Raw genomic sequence first — 22,396 nt, 5'->3', positions numbered from 1 at the left:
TTTATTGATAAAACCAGGTGGCCAGCCGTTTGAACTATAGTTTGCCAACCCTTGCTCTACAGCATGAAGCTGCTGGGAATATTCTTGCCACCTTGAAGTGAGAGCCTGTCTGAGAATTGAAACAACAGAGAAGAAGAAAAGAACTGAAGGATGGATGGCTCAGGTGAAACTGAGACTTCATGGCATCATTTGGGCTCCTGGATCCAGCCCTTCCTGAAAGCATTCTAACAGTGGACATTATCTTCAACAATACATTCTCTTTTTAACTTAAGCCTAAGTGGGTTGGGTTCTCTAAAGGTTCACTAAAGGGCTCTAACAAATTCACTGTGTAACCTTCAGGAAGTCCTCTCCGCTTGCTTTCCCACAACCTAGGAATACTACTGACTTTTAAGGATGAGCAGGTGTATACTAAACACACCCTTTGGGGGCATAGACTGGAGACTCGATAAAAGTTATCTAAAAATAAAAAGTTTCCTCTAGTTTCAGGCAGACCACCTGGCCAGAAGTTCCTTACCACTTTACCACTAAGGAATTATGTGAAGTTTGCAGGCTTTGAACTCTATGCCAAGACCCTCCAGGCTATGCATCTCAAACTTCAGTGCAGGTAAGAATCAACTCAAGTATCTGCTAAAACTTTTGATCCCTGGTCACTGATCTGAACCAGTAACACGAAGGCACTAATAAGCAGCCCAGGTAATTTTGGTGTGAGCAGTCTAAGAATCACACTGCAGAAAACATACTATGGCATTCCTACCAAAGCCTAGAATCTAACACCCTTCCCAATTAAATCCACAGCCTTCAGGTTGGTAAGGAGGAAGATCACTTCAGTGATGTTAGTGCCAAAACCCTCAAAGAATCTGAAGTCTTTAAACATGTCTAATGTTCATATAGTGCTTTATTCTTAATAGGTGCTTTTTAAAAAATTAAGTAATCTCTACACTCAACCTAGGGCTCAAACTCCCAATCCAGAGATAAAGAGTCACACACTCCACCGACTGAGCCTGCCAGTCCCCTCTTTCCAAATGCTTTTCCATTTATTACCTCATTAGATCTTCGTAACATTTCTATTATGTAGGAAGGGTATCAAATTTCCCAATGTTGTTGCTCTGCAATTATGGCTAACATACTATATTCTCAAAGAATCACATTTTAACCTTTTTAAGGCTCTGAGAAGGTCTGCAATAAACCTTATAAACTTTGGGGCACCTGGGTGGCTCAGTAGGTTAAGCCTCTGCCTTTGGCTGAGGTCATGATCCCAGGGTCCTGGGATAGAGCCCCACATCAGGCTCTCTGCTTGATGGGGAGCCTGCTTTCCCCCTCCCTCTCTGCCTGCCTCTCTGCCTACTTGTGATCTCTGTTAAATAAATAAATAAAATCTTAAAAAAACAAAAAACCTTATAAACACTAGCGCTTTGGTTCCCAAACTTAATTTAACCACAAATATGGCTGCTTGGTGTTCCCAAGTAGGACACACTGAGATTTCAAAACAGACCAGCATTCCATGGGGCATAATTTCCAAAATGCCAAGGCAGTGTCTTTTTTTGACCCCTTCTACAGGTGCAGGGAGTTAGATGCAGAGGCCTCAGGGGACTTGCCCAGAATCCACGAACTCAGGCAGTTAAAGGGGCTCAGAGCTCCTCAGTCTAGAGAGGGGTCAGTCATTTCTCACACCCAAACCTCGTGGATGGCTTGAGGATGTACAAGACCAAGCAGTGTGTACATTTTTAAATTCAACTTTTTCAAAGAGTCTCTTCTCCCATGAATGATACTGTCAAGGTTAACACACTCCTCAGCCTTCCCTCCCCACCCCCAACCCGCGCTCATTCCAAGATCTCATAATAAGGGCCCCTGGGTTACCTATTGAACAAGAAATGACAGAGCACCTTGTGAAGACCTCAGATCCCACGGAGGCATCATTGCCTGAGTCTACCTGCTTTTAAGCTCAGATTTCTCATTTTCTTTCTCAGATGACATAACAGTTTCCTCGTTTATCTCCCATTAGTTCACAGACCAGTTTTTCAGCGCCATTTGTCATTTGCATAGTGACTGTGTGAAATCTAAACTATGCTCCTGGAGAAAATATTTTTGCAGGAATGCGGGTCCTTGCTAAAACAGCCTCGCTCTCTTTCCCCTGTGTGTATAATTTGTGTGTTTTTGCCATCCATCGTTCCAACTTGGGTCTGCCTGAACTATTATTCAGAAAAGAAAGAAACCACTGATGTATTTTTTGAGGTCTTCGTGAGGAACTTTTAATTTTCCTTGTTTCAGAACACAGAAATTGAGCTCCATTAGTCTTTTTTCAGAGGTAAATGTCCTATTCTTTTTGTCCTGTCAATAATTCCTTTGGGGCCCTTTCATTATTCTTCTGTATGAAAGATGTTCAATTTCTTTTTTTTTAAAAATAATTTAAAAATTTATTTATTTATTTAAGAGAGAGAGATCATAAGTAGGCAGAGAGGCAGGTAGAGGGAGCGGGGGAAGCAGGCTCCCACCAAGCAGAGAGCCCAACGCAGGGCTCGATCCCAGGACCCTGAGATCATGACCCAGGACCCTGAGATCATGACCGAAGACAGAGGCCCAACCCACTGAGCCCCCCAGGTGCCCTAAGAAAGATGTTCAATTTCTAAAGAGGTCTCAGCAGGGGAAGTCATCAATTAATTTTTCCCCTTAAGAAGTTCTGAATTCACATCAAATTAGGAGCGTATTTTAAAATTCTTATTTAATGATGAAATACTGACCTCAGAGCCTAGAATTTGAACTGTGAACACTGAGGTCTACGTGCCAATCATCGATTACCTCTGTGGGTACGGGCACGTTCATTTATTGATCTCAGAATGGCACTTCCTTAAGAGCAAAGGAACGATCATATCTACTTCTCTGATTGTAGAATCCTTATATGAACACATGAAAACTCTAGACTAATAACTGGCACTTAGTGTGTTCTCATTAAACATCTCCTGACTCCAAATCTAGGGTGTTGATAGGTTCTGTGGTTATGCTCTGTCTGAATGTACTCTTGGTTCATCTCGTCTGACAGTGTGCGAGGGAGGCCGGCTGCTGGGTCTTCGCTGGAGGGCTCCAGAAAGCACAGCTAATAACCATCAAATGCTACAGAGCAGCAATGAAACTAACTGAACAGCCCTGGTTCCAACTGGGAAACATCCCCACGTTGCAGAAATTAAACGGTGAGTTAGAACATTTTACTTACAATTCGGTCTTTTAATTGATAAAGCATATTTCCAGTTTTTCTTTGAGGGGACATAATAAAACTTGTCACAACTAAATTAGCCCTGATTATGCTAGTCCCTGTCCCCTTTCCAAAGTTTCCAGGTGTCAGATGAGAAGGCCTCAGGTCAAGGAAGGTAAAAACAGAGATTCCCAAGAAATGGGCCAAGTTCGGGCCTCTGACCTCCTCTCTGTCCCCATGGGCACTTTTGGGAGATTTGCTCACAGCCCATGAGCCCATGAGGTTATGGTGCATTAACCCCGCAAGTATTTGTTACACATTCATTGTACCACTTGAGTGATGGGACAGGGGAGTGAAGGAAGTAGAAGATGAAGCTCCTACCCTTTGAAATCCTAAAATGGAAAGTACCATCCCAAAGCAAGTACCATTCCACTCGGAGAGCAAAGGGAAATGGATATGGAACATACAAAGCACCTGTATAATGAGAGGTAACAGAAATACTTTGCTCGGTGGGACAGAACAATCTTTAAAGGTCGTTATTAAAGGCAAAAGCATCATCTTTCTGGAGACAAACTCAAAACTTAAAAAGAATATTAACATTCCCAGATAAAATAAATCTAGGGCAGTCAGGAATTCACAGGGAAATGAATTTCTTCTGCTTTGAGAATCTCCAGGCACAGTCACGGGCTACACTTTGCATCGAGGGCAACTAGTTTCCTAACCACAGAGCCATTCCCCTCAGTGCAGACCTAGAATCCTCATCATGTTACCAGGAAGTCAGAAGGGGAAGGACCAGGTGGGTTAATGAGACAACTGCTGTAGATAATTCTCCTGCCTTTCTCAGACAGTGCCTGAGTTGGCAAAACTGATGAGACATTTTACTGCAGAGCTAATCAAATATCAGTCTTGGTTGCTCTGAAATTGCCTTGTCATTGAAAGGCAAAAATTGAAGAAAAATATCCTGTCTTTCCAATTCACATTTCTTGCCTTTTTGCAGCTACACATTAGTGGAAAATCTTAACTTTTTCCGATTTTCTCATTCAAAATATAAACGCCTACTGTGTGCAAGAGGAGTCAACGGCCATTCTCAGGCAACTATCTGAAAAGCTTATCAAACACTTGCCCATTGTATTATTCGATCCCTACAACAAACCAACAGAAGAGGTAAAGCCAATATGGTAATCCTTATTTTACAAAAGAGCAAATTGACAGTGGCAGGGATGGCTGGTTGCCTGCCAATATCCATTCTTTCTTCTCTTTAGTGAAAGCTTCTTGATTTTCTGCCCAGCTGAATGACTGTTTCGTAGCCTCCTCTGAGGGTAGGTGTGGAAATATTACCAACCTTTGACCACTGAGCTGTAAGCTGAAGTGTTAGGACTTCTGCCAAGTTTGTTAAAGTGAAGGGATGTGCCATTTCTTTGATCTGCTTTTCCCTTCACCCAGTTTTCTAGAGCAAAGCGTGATGGTGGGAACTTGGCAGCCACTATGAGGACAAGGGTCACGTCCTAGTAATGAAGGAGCAGTAAGCCAGGTGGCACCTAGGTCCTTAAGACTTTCGTGGAGCCATTACACGTGACAGGTTTGAACCGTCTGCCTCTGCATTTTTCCATGAGAGAGAAATAAACTCCTATCTTAAGTTATTATGATTTTGTTTCATGCAGTTGAACCTAATCCTAATGCAAAGGAGTGACTTGCAGAAGTTTATAGAAACTATAGTTTGTAAGGGGCAGAACTTCAAGTGCTGATGTAACAGGTCCATGTTCCACACACTCTCTGGCAGAAGTTAGGAACCTTTTATAACCCATTTGTTAGGAGTCAGATATTTTGGTTTTTTAACAATTTAACATTTGTTGTGGGTTTTTTTTTTTTTTAAGGCAACCTATAGGAAGACCTTCTCCTTTTCCTTCTTCCCATTCTCCTCTATAGTTTTTGTGTGTCTGTCAGACTTTGATTTAATCATGGAAATTCCCATAGCTCAACTCTCCCTAGACAACTTCATTCACTCCTGTGGCTTGAACATGGATAAGCTGAATATTTCTAAATGTAAGCTTCTGGCCTAGAAGGCTGTTCTGATTTAAAACAACTTACAAGCTGTATTGACTCTGGCCCAATTACTTAACTTCTTTGGGTCTCAGTTACCACATTTGTAAAATGGGGAGGACAACAGCATCCGCTTCGTTGGGTTACTGCGAAAATGTGATGGTTTCATACAAAGAGAAGGTTTTGGATGGTGTCTGAACCGTCCTGCTATTAAGGCTACTCTAATTTCTGAATAATACTTTACGGGAACTTCAAATTCACTTTATTGAAAGTGACTGATTTTGCCCTTACTCTGATCACTTTTTTTTTTTTTTTTGGTAAGATTTATTCGAGAGAGAACGCATGCTTGAGCATGAGCAGGGAGGACAGGGGGAGATAAGCAGGCTCTCCACTGAGCAGGGAGCCCAGCGTGGGGCTCAGTCCTAGGACCCTGAGATCATGACCTGAGCCCAAGTCAGATGCTCAACCGACTAAACCACCCAGGTGCCCCAGTCTGATCATTTCTTTAGGAATGGCAAGGTCAGTTTTCTAAACGCTCAGACAGAAACCCACAAGTCGTTTTTGACACTGTCTGTTCCATCCCCTCCTCCAGATCCAATTCATCACCAAGAGTGGTCAAAACTAATTCTTCCATATTTCCCAATTCTCCCTACTTCTCTACTCAGGGTAGACCAGTTTTCTGCATCACCAACTTCCATTCTTTTTTTTTTTTTTTTTTTTTTTAAGATACATTGATTGATAGATTGATTTCTAATTTATGACAGAGAGAGAGAGAGAGAGCAAGCGCGCGAGCGCCAGCAAGTGCAGGCGCACAGGCCCATGCACACGGAAGGGAGCCAGAGGGAAAGAATCTTCTAACAGACTCTCCACTGAACATGGAGCTCAACGTGGGTTCAGTCTCATGGTCCTGAGATCACGACCTGGGCCAAAACCAAGAGCTGGCTGTTCAACCAGCTGAGCCACCCAGGTGCCCCTCCAACTTCCATTCTTACTCCTACTACTCATCTCCAAGTCCTTCACACAACCACTCACAAACATGCCATTGCTCTGCTCTAAAGCCGCCGGTGAATCATCCTGCTTTCAGGCTAAGGTCCTGGGGATGTCACATCAACTCAGAGGGCCATGACCTGCCCCACTCACTGGCTCCAGCCCTGCTCATCTTCCTGTTCTTTAAATGCAACAAGAAACACATCATTTCTGCCTCAAGGCCTTTGCACCTGCCATTCCCTCTGCTGGGACGATGATTTGCATCACTTCATGATGCCAGCTTCCTCTTTAACAGAGAGTGTCAAGCCCCTTTCTGTGCATCCTCCTTCCTCCACCCAAATTGTGCTCAGTTATTTCCATTTTCTCTATAGGACCATGAACTACCCAGAATCTGACCCTACCCTCACCACCAGTGGGCAGATCTCTGGTCAGTAATTAAGAGTGGGTAGGTGTCCACATCTGACCAGTGAGATCTGTAAGGGAAGCCTGTAGGTGGCGGGGCTTCCAAGAACAGTCTTCTTGCTCTTAGAAACAGCCAACAAGAGACAGTCCTGTTTCTGCCCAGGTCACTGTGTCTGAGGTTGGAGTCCAGAAGCAAAGGAAGACAACACACAGAATCATGGTGCCATGGAATCAGGCCTAGAACCAGCCCTGCTCACAAGTTCATGTTTAAGGTCCTTTAATGACCTTTAAGGTCAAAATGCACACGGTCCTCTCTCACGGCAGGCAAAGCATCCTCATTGACAAGTCCTAGATTGATGGGTCAGGACCATTCATGACACACAGGAAATGATCATGAAATATTTTCGAATGAATAAATGAATGCAGGTTTCTTAAGCTCTGACTTGGGTAGGTACAATATTTCCAATCTCCCGGAATGTGCAAGGTTTGGACGATCAAGTACAGGTAAGATTCATCCTTTATTTATGTACTTCTAGGGAGAAGCCTTGCTGGAGGTGAGGTTACGGGACAGGAGATGGTATCTACCTCCAAGCCACAGGTAAGAACAGACACAGGGAAAATTTTCTAACATGCAAAGGAAAGATGAGAGGCTGTCGTATTTCTTGAAAGAGGTGTCCTAATTATAAGGGTTATGCCCAATCCAATGATTGAACCGTTTTTTGTTGCGACATAATTGTTCACAGAAGCCTGTCCCCATGCCATAGACCCTCATGCCATAGCCAGTGACTTGCTGTCAAGTTTGAACGGTCAAATTCAACATCACAAATTCAACTTCATTTGTATTTTAATAGCACAAAAAGTAACTCAACTATCCAACCTGGAGGGATTAACTAAACTAAGGGACAGCAATCGAATGTAGACTATGTGCCATTATAAATGATGTTGGACAGCTCTACTTACAGACATGAAAACTGTCATGGTTGCTGTTAAGTAGACAGTAAGCGGCCACACATTATGTATAGAATAGTTAGGCTGTTGTAAAAGAAGTTTGCTTACATATCAACGTACCCATCTACACACAGGCACAGGATCGGGAAGTTTCTTCCCGATAGAGGTCCTCCTTGTACCCTACAGTTAGATGATCTTCTCTCTATAATTTTATTTTCTGATATGGGGTGAAGGGATAGGGTTGAATTCAGTCCCATCTCTGCCGTCTCTAAGCCATATGCAAAGCCTCAGTGTCTACCTTTGCACCATAAGGCAAATAAAACTTACCACTTACACAGTTATGAAGAATGAATGAAGAATATTATTGAAGAATGAATGTATGTGAAAGCATTTAGCACAGTATGGAGCAGAGTAGCTATTACGATTTTATGAAAAGCATGTTGCCATCATTGTAATGTGAATATCGCACTTGTGTTTAAATCTAACAGATCTACAAATGGTACTTAGTGTAGCTGTGGTTGAATGTACAGGGCTTAAAGAAATTACTGACAACTTCGAATGTTACCTCTCCTACCAGAGGCTATCCCTGGGGTCCATGTGCAGTACCGTATAAGAGCTCAGTTTTCGAACGGATAGACATGAGCCTCATGACCTAAGGCAAATTTCACTTTAAAATGGGAATAATAAAAAAATAAACAAGCAAATAACTTAAAATGAGAATAATATGTTCTTTATACAGTTGTTGTATTACAATAAGATAATGCACTTAAATGCTCAATACGGCTCCTGGCCTTAGTTAAGAACTAAATATTATTATTATAAATTCATACATTTTTTTTAAAGATTTTATTTATTTATTTGACAGACAGAGATCACAAGTAGGCAGAGAGGCAGGCAGAGAGAGAGGAGGAAGCAGGCTCCCCGCTGAGCAGAGAGCCCGATGCGGGGCTCGATCCCAGGATACCAGGATCATGACCTGAGCCGAAGGCAGAAGCTTCAACCCACTGAGCCACCCAGGCGCCCCTAAATTCATACATTTTTTTAAAAGATTCATTCATTTGAATGTGAGTGAATGAGCACAAACAGGGGGAGGGACAGAGAGACAAGCAGACTTTCTGCTGAGCGGGGAGCCCGACACGGGGCCCAATCCCAGCACCCTGAGACCATGATCTGAACCAAAGTCAGAGACTTAGCCAACTGAGCCACCCAGGCACCCCTATAAATTCATAAAATCTTTTAAAAACATCACCTTGTTATTCCACTAGTTATAATTTTTAGCTAGCAATTTTCTTGCATTTTAAAGTGGAATTTTAAGAATTATTTAAACAGAAACAACAATGCACTAAAATGGTTTGCTGAGTTAAAACAAAACAAAACAAAACAAAAACCACTTAAAACTTTTCTGGAATATTTGTATTCTGAAAGGAGACAAACCCCCATCTAAAAAGTGGAGGGGACATCAGGGGGCTCTTTATGAGAAGAGGGTAGATACCAAATAAGTTCAAATTTAGTTGGATGCCAAAACCATCTTTATTCTGTAGGATTTAAATAGGCACTCATGAAAAATGGATGCCTAGTACTTTATAGACTAATAAAAAACAACAGAGCCCACAGGCTGGTCTAATAAGACATAGCTACAGTTAATTTTTTGTCTTGGGGAAAATAATTTGGATTTTAATCTTATAGCTAAGTTGACTAAAAAGGCAAAGAGCAATTCAAATATATTCACGATGTCCTCATGCAGCCCACAAAGCAAACACTCTGAACACTCCAAAGGCTTTAGGGGCACGTATTTAAATGGAAATTGCCTGAGATCTGGTATAGATCCATTAAGCAGAAAGGAATCAGGCCCCATGAAGTCAATATTTTCATAGATTTTCTCACAACATTTGATATTTGTTGAACTATCCTTCAAGAAACACTGATGGTAATTTCTTGATTTCCTGGCTTTCTGCTACCCAGAAAAGTACATTTTTGCCATTTATACTGGCTCACATGCAAATATAACTCTTCTCTTTGATGCTTACTTAAAAATTACGTGCAGTTGTGGAATTGAGCAGATTTGAGAAAGATTCAACTGAGGAGGGCAAGCCAGGTTAAGGGAATCCTTCTTTGTAAGGGGAGAAGACACCGTCAAAAAATTTAAGTCTGGCAAGGAAGACTTCTGTGTCACACCCAGAGGCAACCACAACCCCAAAGCGAACAAAAGGAATTTTTTTTTTTTAATTATCTGGAGACATCAGCCCCATAGCCGCTGTGGGGAGAAACGGTAGCTGTTCATTTGGGCTCTCAGCTCACCAAGAGAGAAGTAAGTGAACTTCTAAGATAAAATATGAGGGGAAGTGGTTTGGAGGGGGGGGGATATTCTATATTAAGGACCTTTACTAAAAATTAGTTTCCCCAACAAACCGCCTTTCATGAACTGAGTTCAACAAACATTGATTAAACATCTGCTTTGTGTGCAGCTTTGGGAATTGGACCAAGATGAGTTTCTGCTCTTCAAAAAGTACAATATCGTGATATACACACACAAAATTATCTACTGGTTCAGAGAAGCTCTAGAGAAAACAATTCTTCAGATTTTTTTAAAGACAAGTTTGTGCTGTTTTGCTCGATTATATTCAGTAGACGGTATGTAGACAATTTTACTAAAAACGACAATCTAGCACTTTGTTTAGGGCACTGTGCAGGATAGGAAGAAGGCGAGTCAGCTCTGTACAGCACTAGGAAAGTTCTCATCCAGAACAATCATACTGTAAAAGTTGCAGCAACTTTTAGGTTGCAGTCCAAATGGCACCAATGAAGCTTCTGAATTCTGAGAAATCAAGTCAGTACCATACAATGCGTTTGCGTCTCTGGTTCTGAGGCCCACCGACTAGAATAAACAGCTGAAAACAAACAGCGTTATATGATGATCTTCAAAGAATGTTTTTGTCTCGTTGCCGGTAACTGCTAGGGATGGCTATTTGCAGAAAGAACCAACCATGGGATGGTACATTCTAACAGAATGGGCCCACGCAGGACCATTTGTCTATAAAACTGGCATTAATGGGTTTTGTGTGGTACTGTTCTAACAGTAGCTGTCCTGACTACTGTCCTAACCTAGAACAGGTCCAGTGGTTGCAGTGATTGCATAACTTCAAAGTCACGTGTCTGCAATTTAGCTGGAGTTAGAAAGAAGGAAGGACAGCCTCACCTCATTCCTCCTAATTTGTTCCCTGCCAAGAAGCAATGGTAAAGATTGTGCGGACGTGAAAAAGTCTCATGTTAGATAGTTGGAAGATTTTGTGTTATTCCTAATTTGGATTTCTTTTTTTTTCTTTTTAAAGATTTTATTTATTTGACAGAGAGAGATCACAAGTAGACAGAGAAGCAGGCAGAGAGAGAGGGAGAAGCAGGCTCCCTGCCGAGCAGAGAGCCTGATGCGGGGCTCCATCCCGGGACTCTGAGATCACGACCTGAGCCACCCAGGCGCCCCTCTAATTTGGATTTTCAAATGGACTTCGGTTGCGGGGTGAGGGAGCATTTAGTAATGGATCTACAGGCTGTGTCTCTAACAAGAATATGCACCAATGCAGTCTCCATGCTCCTGCGCAGAAACTTTTAGCTAATCAGTGGCTGTCCTCCAGATTTTTCTCCTTACAAATGTAGTGGCGAGTCAAGATGAAAACCATAGCATTCTCAAGAAAAATTGAAGTACAGGAAAAGAGAAGGAAAGGAAGAAGTTGGCTTCCTTTTCATGACATTCAGGAAAGAAAGTTACATAAAATTGGGGCGCCTGGGTGGCTCAGTGGGTTAAAGCCTCTGCCTTCGGCTCAGGTCAGGATCTCAGGGTCCTGGGATCAAGCCCCAACATTGGGCTCTCTGCTCAGCGGGGAGCCTGCTTCCCCTCCCTCTCTCTCTGCCTGCCTCTCTGCCTATTTGTGATCTCTGTCAAATGGATGAATAAAATCTTAAAAAAGAAAAAAAAGGTTGCATAAAATTGAGACTTGCTCCTGCTGGAAGTTTTGACCAAGATTCCAATACAATAACAAAAGTATTGGATTCATCTCATCTCCTATATTCTCAAACAGTATAAAAACTCATAACAGGGGTGCCTGGGTGGCTCAGTGGGTTAAGCCACTGCCTTCGGCTCATGTCATGATCCCAGGGTCCTGGGATCGAGTCCCGCATCAGGCTCTCTGCTCAGTGGGGAGCCTGCTTCCTCCTCTCTCTCTGCCTGCCTCTCTGCCTACTTGTGATCTCTGTCAAATAAATAAACAAATTCTTAAAAAAAAAAAACTCATAACAGAGTTAGTAAATATCACAAATATCCAAGGCACAAGGGATTTTCTGTACACACTAATAGGAAGAGCCTAGAAAATACTGTTTTAACAACACACAACAAGATCTCTTCTACTGTGTGGCCATGACCTGCCCAGGACTGAGAGCTTAAAATTAAGAGCTATTTGGTCATTTCGTCGGTGCTATAAAATACGGGGAAACAAAGGCAGATTGTTATCTATACGCAGATTCAGTACAAAATAGGTTGAGCTTAAAGTAATTATGTCTCAGGAAAACCAACGTTCTAAAAATATCCAATACTATGGGCCACAATTACTTTTCAAGGTATTACTGTTCAGTGTAAAACGAAACTCCTTAATAAATGGTAAATACAGAATAGCCCAGGAATAATTTGGTGAAGTTATTCCCAGGCTATATAATATCAGAAAAAAAATCTCTCCATGGGTAATTATTCTATGGCATTAGGTGAAATAGTATATTAACATATTCTCCCCAGTGTGGAAAATGTGGTATTTCATTAAGTTGGTAAATTCTGTGAGTCTCAGAATAGTGATACAGAAAGCTATATATATGTCCTAGCATAAACATTTTCAAGATGCAATTTAAATAGCGACACTTTTCTCAATATCCCCTATAACTTATCTTATTATGGATTTAATATACAGCCACGTTCCCATGGAGTGCCTCCTGTAAGATCTACTAAAAAGTAAACTTCAATTTCATTTTTTCTTGCTACCAATATATCCTTTGTGTGAAGGTTGGTTAAAAAGAAAACTGGTAATTTCTGGTACTTGTTCTAAAGACACGAGTAATATCAACCTTATTTTATAAACAATGGTATAGATCCGTTTAACAGAAAGCTCTAAAGATAAATCAATCTGCTTCCGGTAATATAGCTGATGTACCAGCATTTACCTGGAAAGTGTTCCAGTAAACAGGTAAACAGACTCCTCTCGTGCACTTCAAGACGCCAGCCCTTCCCAGTCCCATATAATGTAACACCTTACTAAACCCTTCAACAGTCATGCAACACAGGAAAGCCACCAAAAATCTTTCTCTTAGCAGCAGAATGGGAAACAGAGGAGACCAAAAAATTGTATTGCTCTGCCTTTTATTACAGTTTTAAGTGAAATTTTCTTCAGTTAAACTAATAGTGGACTTAGCATCACTCTTCGATAATTAAGGACACTCAACTTTGTTAACCAGCATAAAGCGCATCCACTATTTGTCAAAGCAAAATTCATCAAGACGGAAAGTGAGAGGGGACACAATAAACATATTCAGACATTCGGGCCCAAACAAGACAAACACTGCATAGAGAATACCACACCCTGTTTTCAAATTTAAGAAAATCAACCCCGGTTGGGGGTGGGGGGAGTTTGAGGAGGGATTTCCAAGTTGGGTCAGCAGGGGAGGCTGTCTGAAATCAGGACATCCTACCAAATGCCACTCGCATGTTTCCATAGGATAAATTATCTTTGCTTAGAAATGTTGGAATAGGGGATCTCGAGGCATTACTGAATCTGCAGTCTACACCAGTGGTTCTCAACCAGGGGAAGACATTCCGCAGAATCTGGAGATACTTTTGGTTGTGACATGGTGGGGGTTGTTCCTGGTATGCGGTGGGGACAGGTCAGGATGCTACACGTATACCAACACAGAACAACTTCTCATAATGAAGAACTAGCTGGCCCAGAACGTCAGTAGTGCCAAGGTTGAGAAACCCTGTTCTCTAAACCTTGACACACAGGTCTTGAAAGAAGTCAGACCCGGTTGGGTAAGTTCTGCTTCCACCTCTTGTATATATTCCCGTACAAGCATCGGCCCAGCACAATGACTGCTCTTAACGAGTGTTCCCCAGAAGTAGAACACAGTCTGTTCTTCATGACCGACAGACAGCTGTTTTGCATGTGTGACTTATCCTGTTTCAGCTAGAATATAAACAGATCATTTTGAAAAGCAAATGCCATGACTGGTTTTAAAGTTCCTGGTTTATGAGCAATGGATTCCACTTTAGGAAATCATGGATAAACACAGCCAAGCCATTAATTGACTGCAAATCTTAAAGTAAAACAAAACAAAACAAAACAAAAAACCCCACTAACTCATGTAGTTTTAGCTCTAAATGCTAAAAAAAAAAAAAACTCTCCATCAGAATTCCTATTCAATGGAAATTTCACGAGATTTCTAAGTCGTTAGTGACTTTCTTATAGTCTTCATTTTACCACCCTATGTTTTTCAACTTCTTCCTCATGCTCTTGGCTATCACATACTCGGTACTACATCCCAAGCACTGTGTGAATTACTGCAGGTGAATTTTATACTAATTGTAGGAATTCAGGTATTTTCCTTATCCTTCTTCGAACTCAAGAAGTATAAAGGCAAAAAAGGAGTCTGATAATAAAACATTTGACGGGTGATTTCATTTAATGAAAAGCAAGAAGGAAAAAGGCATGAGGGGTCATGTACTACTTATAACAACACCAATAGCCACCACTTCTGTGTGCTTGCTGGATGCTAGGGTGAAGTCAGTGCCAAATGCTTTAGGTCCTCTCATTTAATCCCAATGCAGCCCTGGGTGCTGTGAGAGTCACCATTTTATAGATGGAGAAATTGAGGCTCACTCTGATGAAGGCCACACAGTTGTCAAGGGGCTGGCCTACGTGGCCTGTTCTGTCGCACTTGAGAAGTCGACATCAAGGTTTGGCAAAACATGACCCCTTAGTTCAAATCCGGCTGGCTGCCTGTCTTTGTAAATACAATCTTATTGGAACGCTGCCATGGTTTTTCATTTATATATTGCCTATGGCTGCTTTGAAGCTACAACAGAATTGATTAGCTGCAACAGAGACCATATGGTGAGAGCCTAAAATGTTTACTATCCGGCCCTTTACAGAGAAGGTCTGCCAACGCCTGTCCAAACTCTTCGATAGGAAGTAACATCAACTTGACCTTGTGCTCCATACATTTGGGCCTTGGAAGTCCTTTGCCCTCATGAAACCTGGCTAGGAAGCTTCATTTCCTTCCAACATAACTCCCTGCCTCTGTGTTTGTAGCCATGCTAAGGCCTAATGACTCCCCTCTTCTTCCATAAAGAGTTTCCCTGAATGACGGTAATGTTTCGCAAGGGAAACTTACTAAATATGATTCCCTCACAGTCTGCAATCATTAAAAAAGCAAAAACAAAACAAGTATTGATTTTCTGCTGGGAACAAGCTATGTGCCAGGAATACAAAAACGAATAAAACCTCATCTTGCCCTCAAGGAGCTCACAAGCGAGCAGGGGACACTGAGGTACATACATAGCAGAATGGCTTTCTGTGAACCATGCTCAGGGGCTAGGATCCCAGAGGAGAATCTTTCCCCAAGTCACCCAAGGGCTCAAAGAGAAGACCCCTGAAAAGGTCTCTACCCTGTTGAGTAATAGAATTATGGGTCATCTGCTCAGTTAGTGGAATTATTATTCATAGACACAGAAGGCAGAGCCAAAAAGATTTACAAGCTCAGCTCCTTCATTCCATAGATGAGAAAGGCAAGAGGTGTGTAAGTGTGCCCAGCAACGATTGGAAAGAAAGTGGTCAGAAGTGCCCAGCAGCTGAGCATTAATAATGTGTTTAGGAGGTTGCACAGCTTGGTACTTAAGGGCATGACGCTGAAGGCAGATTTGGGGCAAGTTACTGTACCTCCCTGAGCCTTGATCTTCAGAGGCCACTAGAATAAGCAAGTTCATGTACGTCAAGTCCAGAGGAGCCGTACTTGGCTCCTAAGAGTGTGAAATGAAGGTGCAAGTCTGAAAATCAAAAACGAGGCATGGAAATGAACTAAAATTCAACTTCTTTGGGTGAGCCCAGATTCTAGCACACTCTGCTACTTCCCTGTTACACCGAGGCCCTTCCCCGGTGGGGAGGAGGGGGAGATCCCCATTCTGCTAGGCTTTTGTCTTAGACCCAGTGAAGTATAATCTTTTAGTCATTTCTTCAGCCTTTATTTCCTGCTGTATAGAAACCTCTCTGATGCCCCTCTGGCCCCAATCCTACCGTCACCTCCCTTGGCCAAGCAAGGATCATCCCTGGTCTCACCCAGCCCCGCAGCACCCTGGCCCACCGGCGACCAGCTCCCCTGTGCCTACTGGGGGCCATGACTATAAGAGGAGCCAGGATGCCCTCTCCATCATACTGGTCTCCTGCTGAGCAATCTGCCCCTGTTGTAGGTACCACAAAACTTTAAGTCTAGACACTTCGGGCTGTAATGGAATATCCTTCAGCCTTACCTGATGTTACTTCTAACCACAGAGACCTGATTTCAGATCCTAACACTGGCACATATCTTCGGTGTGACCCAGCGTGCTGCTTAATCCCTGGGTCTCAGTCTCCTTTTCTGTCAAGATGAGATAAATACCACTCCTCTTTTGGGAAGACGAAGTAGACAATTCCCATCGCTGGCACAGGGCTTGGCGTGCAGCAAGTGAACAAGATGTCATTGTTAACATCCGAACATCAGTATAGTCTCCCCCCCACCCTTTGTTCGAGGCCATGTGACTCCCCCTACCCAGGACATCTTCCTTCCTGAGTCCTACCAGTCCAAATCACCCCTTCACACAAAGCCTTCTCCTGGACTGGAGTCCACATTGCTCTCTTGCTTTGGTGAGATCACTCAGGGTTGGCACTACCCACCTTGCTTCTTAATCCATGGTTCCTAACCCGAGGGGTGATCCCCACTGCCCACCCTTTGGGGGGGGGGCATTTGACAATGTCTGGAGACATTTTCGTTTGTTGTAACTGGGAGGTAGCTGTAACAATCGTGGTTTTTATATATATATATATTTTTTTGTATTTTATGATGCTCTGACATCTATCTAGGCTCTAAGAGAGAGCGCCCCTCCAAGGGCTGGAGATTTCCTGGAGATTGTAATTAACTTGCCTGCTGCCATGTTGCTCATATGCAAACCAACCAATCCAAAACGTATACGACAAACACCTCCTTTATCTAATTCTCATGCACCAAGTTAATATTTGCTCTGGCCTAAATCATGCCAGGGCTGGGTACCTGATCACCAGAGACCAACTCTGAGCCAATCAATGCGATTCAGACTGTCCAACCCTACACTTGCTCAACCTTGCCCATCTTTTTTTTTTTTTTTTTTTTAATAAGATTTTATTTGAGAGAGAACAAGTGAGAGGAAGAGAGGGAGAGCAAGAAAGCATGCACGGAAGGGCAGAGGGAGAGGGAGAACAGGCTCCCTGTTGAGAAGGGAGCTCAATGCAGGGCTCCATCCTAGGATCGAGATCATGACCCGAGCTGAAGAGAGAAGCTTAACCCACTAGGCTACCCAGGCACCCCTCAACCTTGCCCATCCTGACTTGCACATTCCCTCCCTGTAAAACACACACACACACACACACACACACACACACACACACAATAAAGTCTCTGAGCTAGGCTCTCCTCTTGGTCTTTCTGCCTCAGGACCAATCCCAGTATAGGAATGCATGTGTGCCAACCTCTTACATGTTGGAAGAAATAAACTTTTCATTCAAAGGCAGTTATCTCTGGGTCTGTCCCCTTACAATACCCGACTAAATAAAATCTCAGGTATATTTTTAAGGCTGCTGACATTTCATGGGTAGGGACCAGGGATATTCCTGAGTATGCTATAAGGCACAGAATCGTCCATCCCCAACAAAGAATCGTGCAGTCCAGAATGTCAACAGTCCTGTAGCTGAGTAACACGGACCTAAAATATTCTTCAGGTGGAGACCACAAGTTTCTGGAAGTCTCAGCCCTGCCGTAGGGCTCTAGAGCCTGACTTGGGAACCTGATTCCTGGTAGAAGATGCACAGGTACAATCAGTAGAATAGTTAAAGTTGCCTTCAGAGCTCTTTCAGCCAGAAAAAAAAATCACTGAATCAGTATGTTCGGCAAACATATTTCTTTTCGGTCACTATGTCAAAGTTTAGTGCTAACAGCTTCTGGTGGAAGGAAATATTCATGAACGAACCTCACAGTTCCGTTGGATTCCAAATGTCTCAAAGTAGGAAACATATTCAGCCAATCTGGTCTTTTATACGGGAGGATTCTAAAATAGCACATTAATTTTCCTCTGGGACTTTCATCCCTTGTGATGCTCTCCCCACCCCCAGAAACAAAAAACACTGCTCATTTGGATAAATCTGGGTCAATGAGTATATACACATCATTCGTGAACCTTCCCCACGCGCATGGGCATACCACGGGCTCAGAGATTAAAACAAGCTACTTAACTTTGCTTTAGCCCCATTTTTCAAATTAGTTTGATCTTGAAATTTTTCACATACCATCTATTACCATCCTAAAGAGCAAGTGTTACGCGGAACACATTCCGGAAAACATCTCAGTAACGTTGACAAACATCTCAGCCTTGAACTGTAGAACTTGAATTATAAAGTTTCTCACACTGTAATCAGAGCCGCTTTGGGACACGAAATAGCAGAGAAGCATGCCACAGCCTCCCTTAACTTTAAGTCTTTGGCAGGAAGGGGAGTACTTTCTGCTGGTCTCTGCTGGAATGGCACAGACCCCAGAATCAGGGCCGAACGTATTTTCAAATGGCACGGAAGAATTCGTCTTTTCTGCCTTATTACCTTGGACTGATTATAACAGTCCAGACCTCAACCTATTTAGACGCCAGGCAAAAAATTGCTTTCCCAATTGCAGTAAGGCAAGTGAATTTAAACTTGAGTTTGGAGAAGAACCCAACAGATTAGGGCCCTGAACACCCATAAGGAAACAAAGAAAGGGAGCAAATCAAGACCAAAGGTGGAGGTTCAGAGTCCCCCAAATTTACCACCTACTTAGAGACTGCTCCCTCCTCTACCCCAACACCTTGTATTTCCAAGTCACAGACCTAGTCATTCATTTTTAAAACTCTGTGTTTTCTATGGCTAAAGCAGAGCACTATGCATTCTGAAGAGAATCTGTACTTCCCAGAGGACCTCAGCCCACCCACCCTTGCAGGAGAATGTGCAGCTTTTGTCTTTTGAGTAGGAGGACCGGCCACGGGCATGGTACTCGGTCTCTCGGTCACCCTTCAGGAAACTGCTCTTCCGAGTGACCTGCACAGGCTGAGAAGGGCTCAGCTGAGGCTCTGAGTGACCCCCTCCCCCAGCCTCCCTACCCCCCGCCTCAGAGGAGGCCACTCGCAGCCAGAAGCAGTGTAGCAGCAACAATGCCGCCATCTGTCCACCTCGCTCAGGGGACCCCTCCGCTCGTTCACCTTGCAATAAAACAGCGGTCATTCAGTCACACAGCCTGTCGGGTCCTCTGGTCTTCTGCCCACTGTCACCAATGAACAGAGGGGAGAGGACTAAGAGAAAAGAGAAACGCCATCTCCTTCCTCCCTTCCGAATGTGCAAGGCAAGCCTGCACTGTGGGTATAAAACACAACACAGCCCTGTGTTTATTTTTGAGAATGGTCCAGATGCCTCCTGGATGTCCTCAAGACCCTCTGCCATCCTCCCATTCGTCACCCCCTTTTGCAAGAAGGAAAAGAGAGGTCGGGCCCGAGTGACTTGTCAGAGGCCAGTTCCTGCTGAGGCTTTTGGAACAGGGATGCAAGAGCTGATTCCCAGAGGGTGCTCTGCTTTCCTAACCCTCCCCTGGAGGCTGCTAATTCCTTCTCTCTGGTAAACACTGCCAGGAATCGCACTCTTAGGATTTTGCAATAAAAATAAGCCGTGTCTGCTTTCCAAAATCATGGTGGAAATCCTCCCAGTGAAATCCTACTGTAATTTAGGCTAGGAGGTTTTTCCAACGTAAATTTGTGCCATTTCACTCGCGGTGAATTATGGACTTTGAGCTAGGAACACACACTCCCCCATCTGTCACACTTACGGCTAAAATGCTAAATGCCATTCCGGTTTGGTCTTCAACACTTGTTCCCAAATCCAGTGGTCAGTTTCAGGACCATCGACAACATAAGGACAGGAGCAAAAGGGACTGTCCACCAGAACCTAGCTCATTTGAAGCAGCTTTTTTTTTTGTAAGAGGTGATTATTAATGTTGGTGTGAGATTAAACTTTCCTACCAAAATGATCTGAATCTAAAAATGTTATATTCCTACTCATTTATATAGGATGTAATTCTTCAGCCAATTTGTACATTTTCCCAAAGCTAACTTGACCTTAAGGTATACATCTATAGCACGCTCACACTCTCTCTCACACACGCGTGTGCATGTGTATACACACACACACACACACACACACACACATTCCCCTCATAACCTATTTGGTTATACCTTATTTATATCACAGCTGCTGTAGTGGAGGTTTCATCATCTCCACCTAATTAAAAGTTAGGGTGTAATCCCTTGTTAGGCCAGATGTTTATATTCTAGAAACGCAGCCATCACTCTGCAATCCATTGTATCTCATCTAAGTATAATGCAGTGACAACACTTTAACTGTGGTTCTAAAAATCTCTCGGATTCTAGGGCACTAAGGGAGGGCAGAGAGAGGAGCCTTCCTTTCATCTGTCTTATATATGGGGTCTTCCAAGATACTTGTAAGTTTTCTTCCAAAGGATCTCTCTTTTCATTGTTTTTTTTTTTTTTTTTCATTTATTTATTTATTTATTTATTTTTAAGATTATTTATTTATTTATCAGAGAGAGAGAGGAGCGAGAGCGAGCACAGGCAGACAGAGTGGCAGGTAGAGGCAGAGGGAGAAGCAGGCTCCCTGCCAAGCAAGGAGCCCGATGTGGGACTCGATCCCAGGACGCTGGGATCATGACCTGGGCTGAAGGCAGCTGCTTAACCAACTGAGCCACCCAGGCGTCCCTCATTTCTTGAATAGAGATATTCCTTTTTGTATATGTTTGCCTCTTCTGCCTTCCAGAAAAACTTGAAAAGTTGGGGCACCTGGGTGGCTCAGTGGGTTAAAGCCTCTGCCTTCAGCTCAGGTCATGATCGCAGGGTCCTGGGATCGAGCCCCACATCAGGCTCTCTGCTCAGCAGAGAGTCGGCTTCCTCCTCTCTCTCTGCCTGCCTCTCTGCCTACTTGTGATCTCTGTCAAAGAAATAAATAAAATCTTAAAAAAAAAAAACAAAACACCTTGAAAAGTTAACACAGGTGTGCAGTCCAAAAATTACTAATTTCACCAGGTATTCCAAGCTATTTCTACGGTCCTAGCACAAGAAATCTACATACACATCATGATTCAATCTCAAAGATCCCGGACAAGGATGGGAGGGGTCTAATAGCTCTTTCTTTCTTTCTAGCTTGTTAAAGATTTACTTATTTGAGGAGCTCCGGGGTGGCTCAGTGGGTTAAGACCTCTGCCTTCAGCTCAGGTCATGGTCCTGCAGTGGAACCCCGAATTGGGCTCTCTGCTCAGCGGGGAGCCTTCTTCCTCCTCTCTCTATGCCTACTTGTGATCTCTGTCAAATAAACAAAATCTTAAAATAAAAATATTTTTAGAAAAGATTTACTTATTCGAGAGAGAGCGTGCACTAGTAAATCTGTGAGAGCAGGAAGAACCTTTAAGCAGACTCCCTACTGCGTGTAGGGCTGTGATCTTGGGGGAACCTGACACCAAGACCTGAGCTGCAACCAAGAGTCAGACACTTAATTTCTATTTTCACTGCAAAAGGCTCTTCCAGCTGCAAATATTAAGATCTCTTCTTTTGTATTCAGTTTTACTTTGGGTTGTGGTGTTCTGACCACAGGCTGCTTAATAGTGCATGAATAATTCATACCACGGCTGGTAGGAAACGGCACCATGCTATTAATTCTGGATGTGACAACATGAGGGCTCTGGGCGAGCCAAAAGGTTCACTGTGTGTTCTTTTGGGGGATGAGTTCCCGGCTGTGGCATGTTTGACTTTTTTAGTGGGTTGGCAAAGAAAGTTACAAATTAGTGAGTTACTGAAATTTGCAGAGGGCTATTCTTGAATGGGTAGCCGATCTGTGATGGTTCCCGGTCACTGAGATTGGTTTCTTTATACGCAAGTAGCTCAGTGTATCAGACAGGTGCCGATTTCCAAACGTATAGATAAATGTTCTGTATGGTGTCTGCCACTCATGTCAGACAAACACTCATAAACAGACTCTAAGTCTCTCAAGAAATAACCAAATTTGGTATGTGTCCAGCCTGTTGGAGACGGATGGTCGCTAACTGTGTGGCAGATTTCATCCCTCCCTTCGTGCCAGCCCTTACTGAGAACACCTTCAGAATCTGGGGGCCTCACTACAGCGCAGCTGTCAATAATTCAAACCAACCAGTAACGTAGTCTGGTGGGCTGATCTTTCCTTCTGCAATTTTATTTCCTGTTGCCCAAAGAATGAAATCAGACTTTGCTTTTCCCTTTTCTTGATTGCTTCTCTGTCCCTCTGCTCATAAACTTGGAGCAGGGCTATGGTTTTGAAGAGGCTGCGTCAAAAGGAGCTGTCGCACTTAAAATAACACAAGAACAGAGGTAAGGTGGGGGGAGGGGGAACAAGGGGAGAACAGAATGTGACACCCCTAAAAATGAAAATGAAAGAATGGGAACTCCCCTCCCCCTCCAAGAAC

General features: G+C 43.2%; 1 protein-coding gene across 7 annotated transcripts in view; it reads right to left on the bottom strand.

Annotated features, from left to right (window-relative positions):
* Positions 1-22,396, bottom strand: part of PHACTR1 (phosphatase and actin regulator 1) — a 550,922-nt gene that overhangs the window by 213,098 nt on the left and 315,428 nt on the right. The window contains exon 1 of one of the 7 annotated variants that reach the window (XM_059179285.1): positions 19,101-19,251. The exons of the other annotated variants lie outside the window; for them this stretch is intronic. Within the exon in view, the coding sequence (XP_059035268.1) occupies positions 19,101-19,122 (22 nt within the window). The 5' untranslated portion in view covers positions 19,123-19,251. Of the gene's footprint in view, positions 1-19,100; positions 19,252-22,396 lie in introns of those variants that run through there. 7 annotated transcript variants of the gene reach the window in all.

The sequence above is a fragment of the Mustela lutreola genome, chromosome 6 (assembly GCF_030435805.1).
Source record: "Mustela lutreola isolate mMusLut2 chromosome 6, mMusLut2.pri, whole genome shotgun sequence".
Lineage (NCBI taxonomy): Eukaryota > Metazoa > Chordata > Mammalia > Carnivora > Mustelidae > Mustela > Mustela lutreola.
This window is presented reverse-complemented; position numbering and strand designations above follow the sequence as displayed.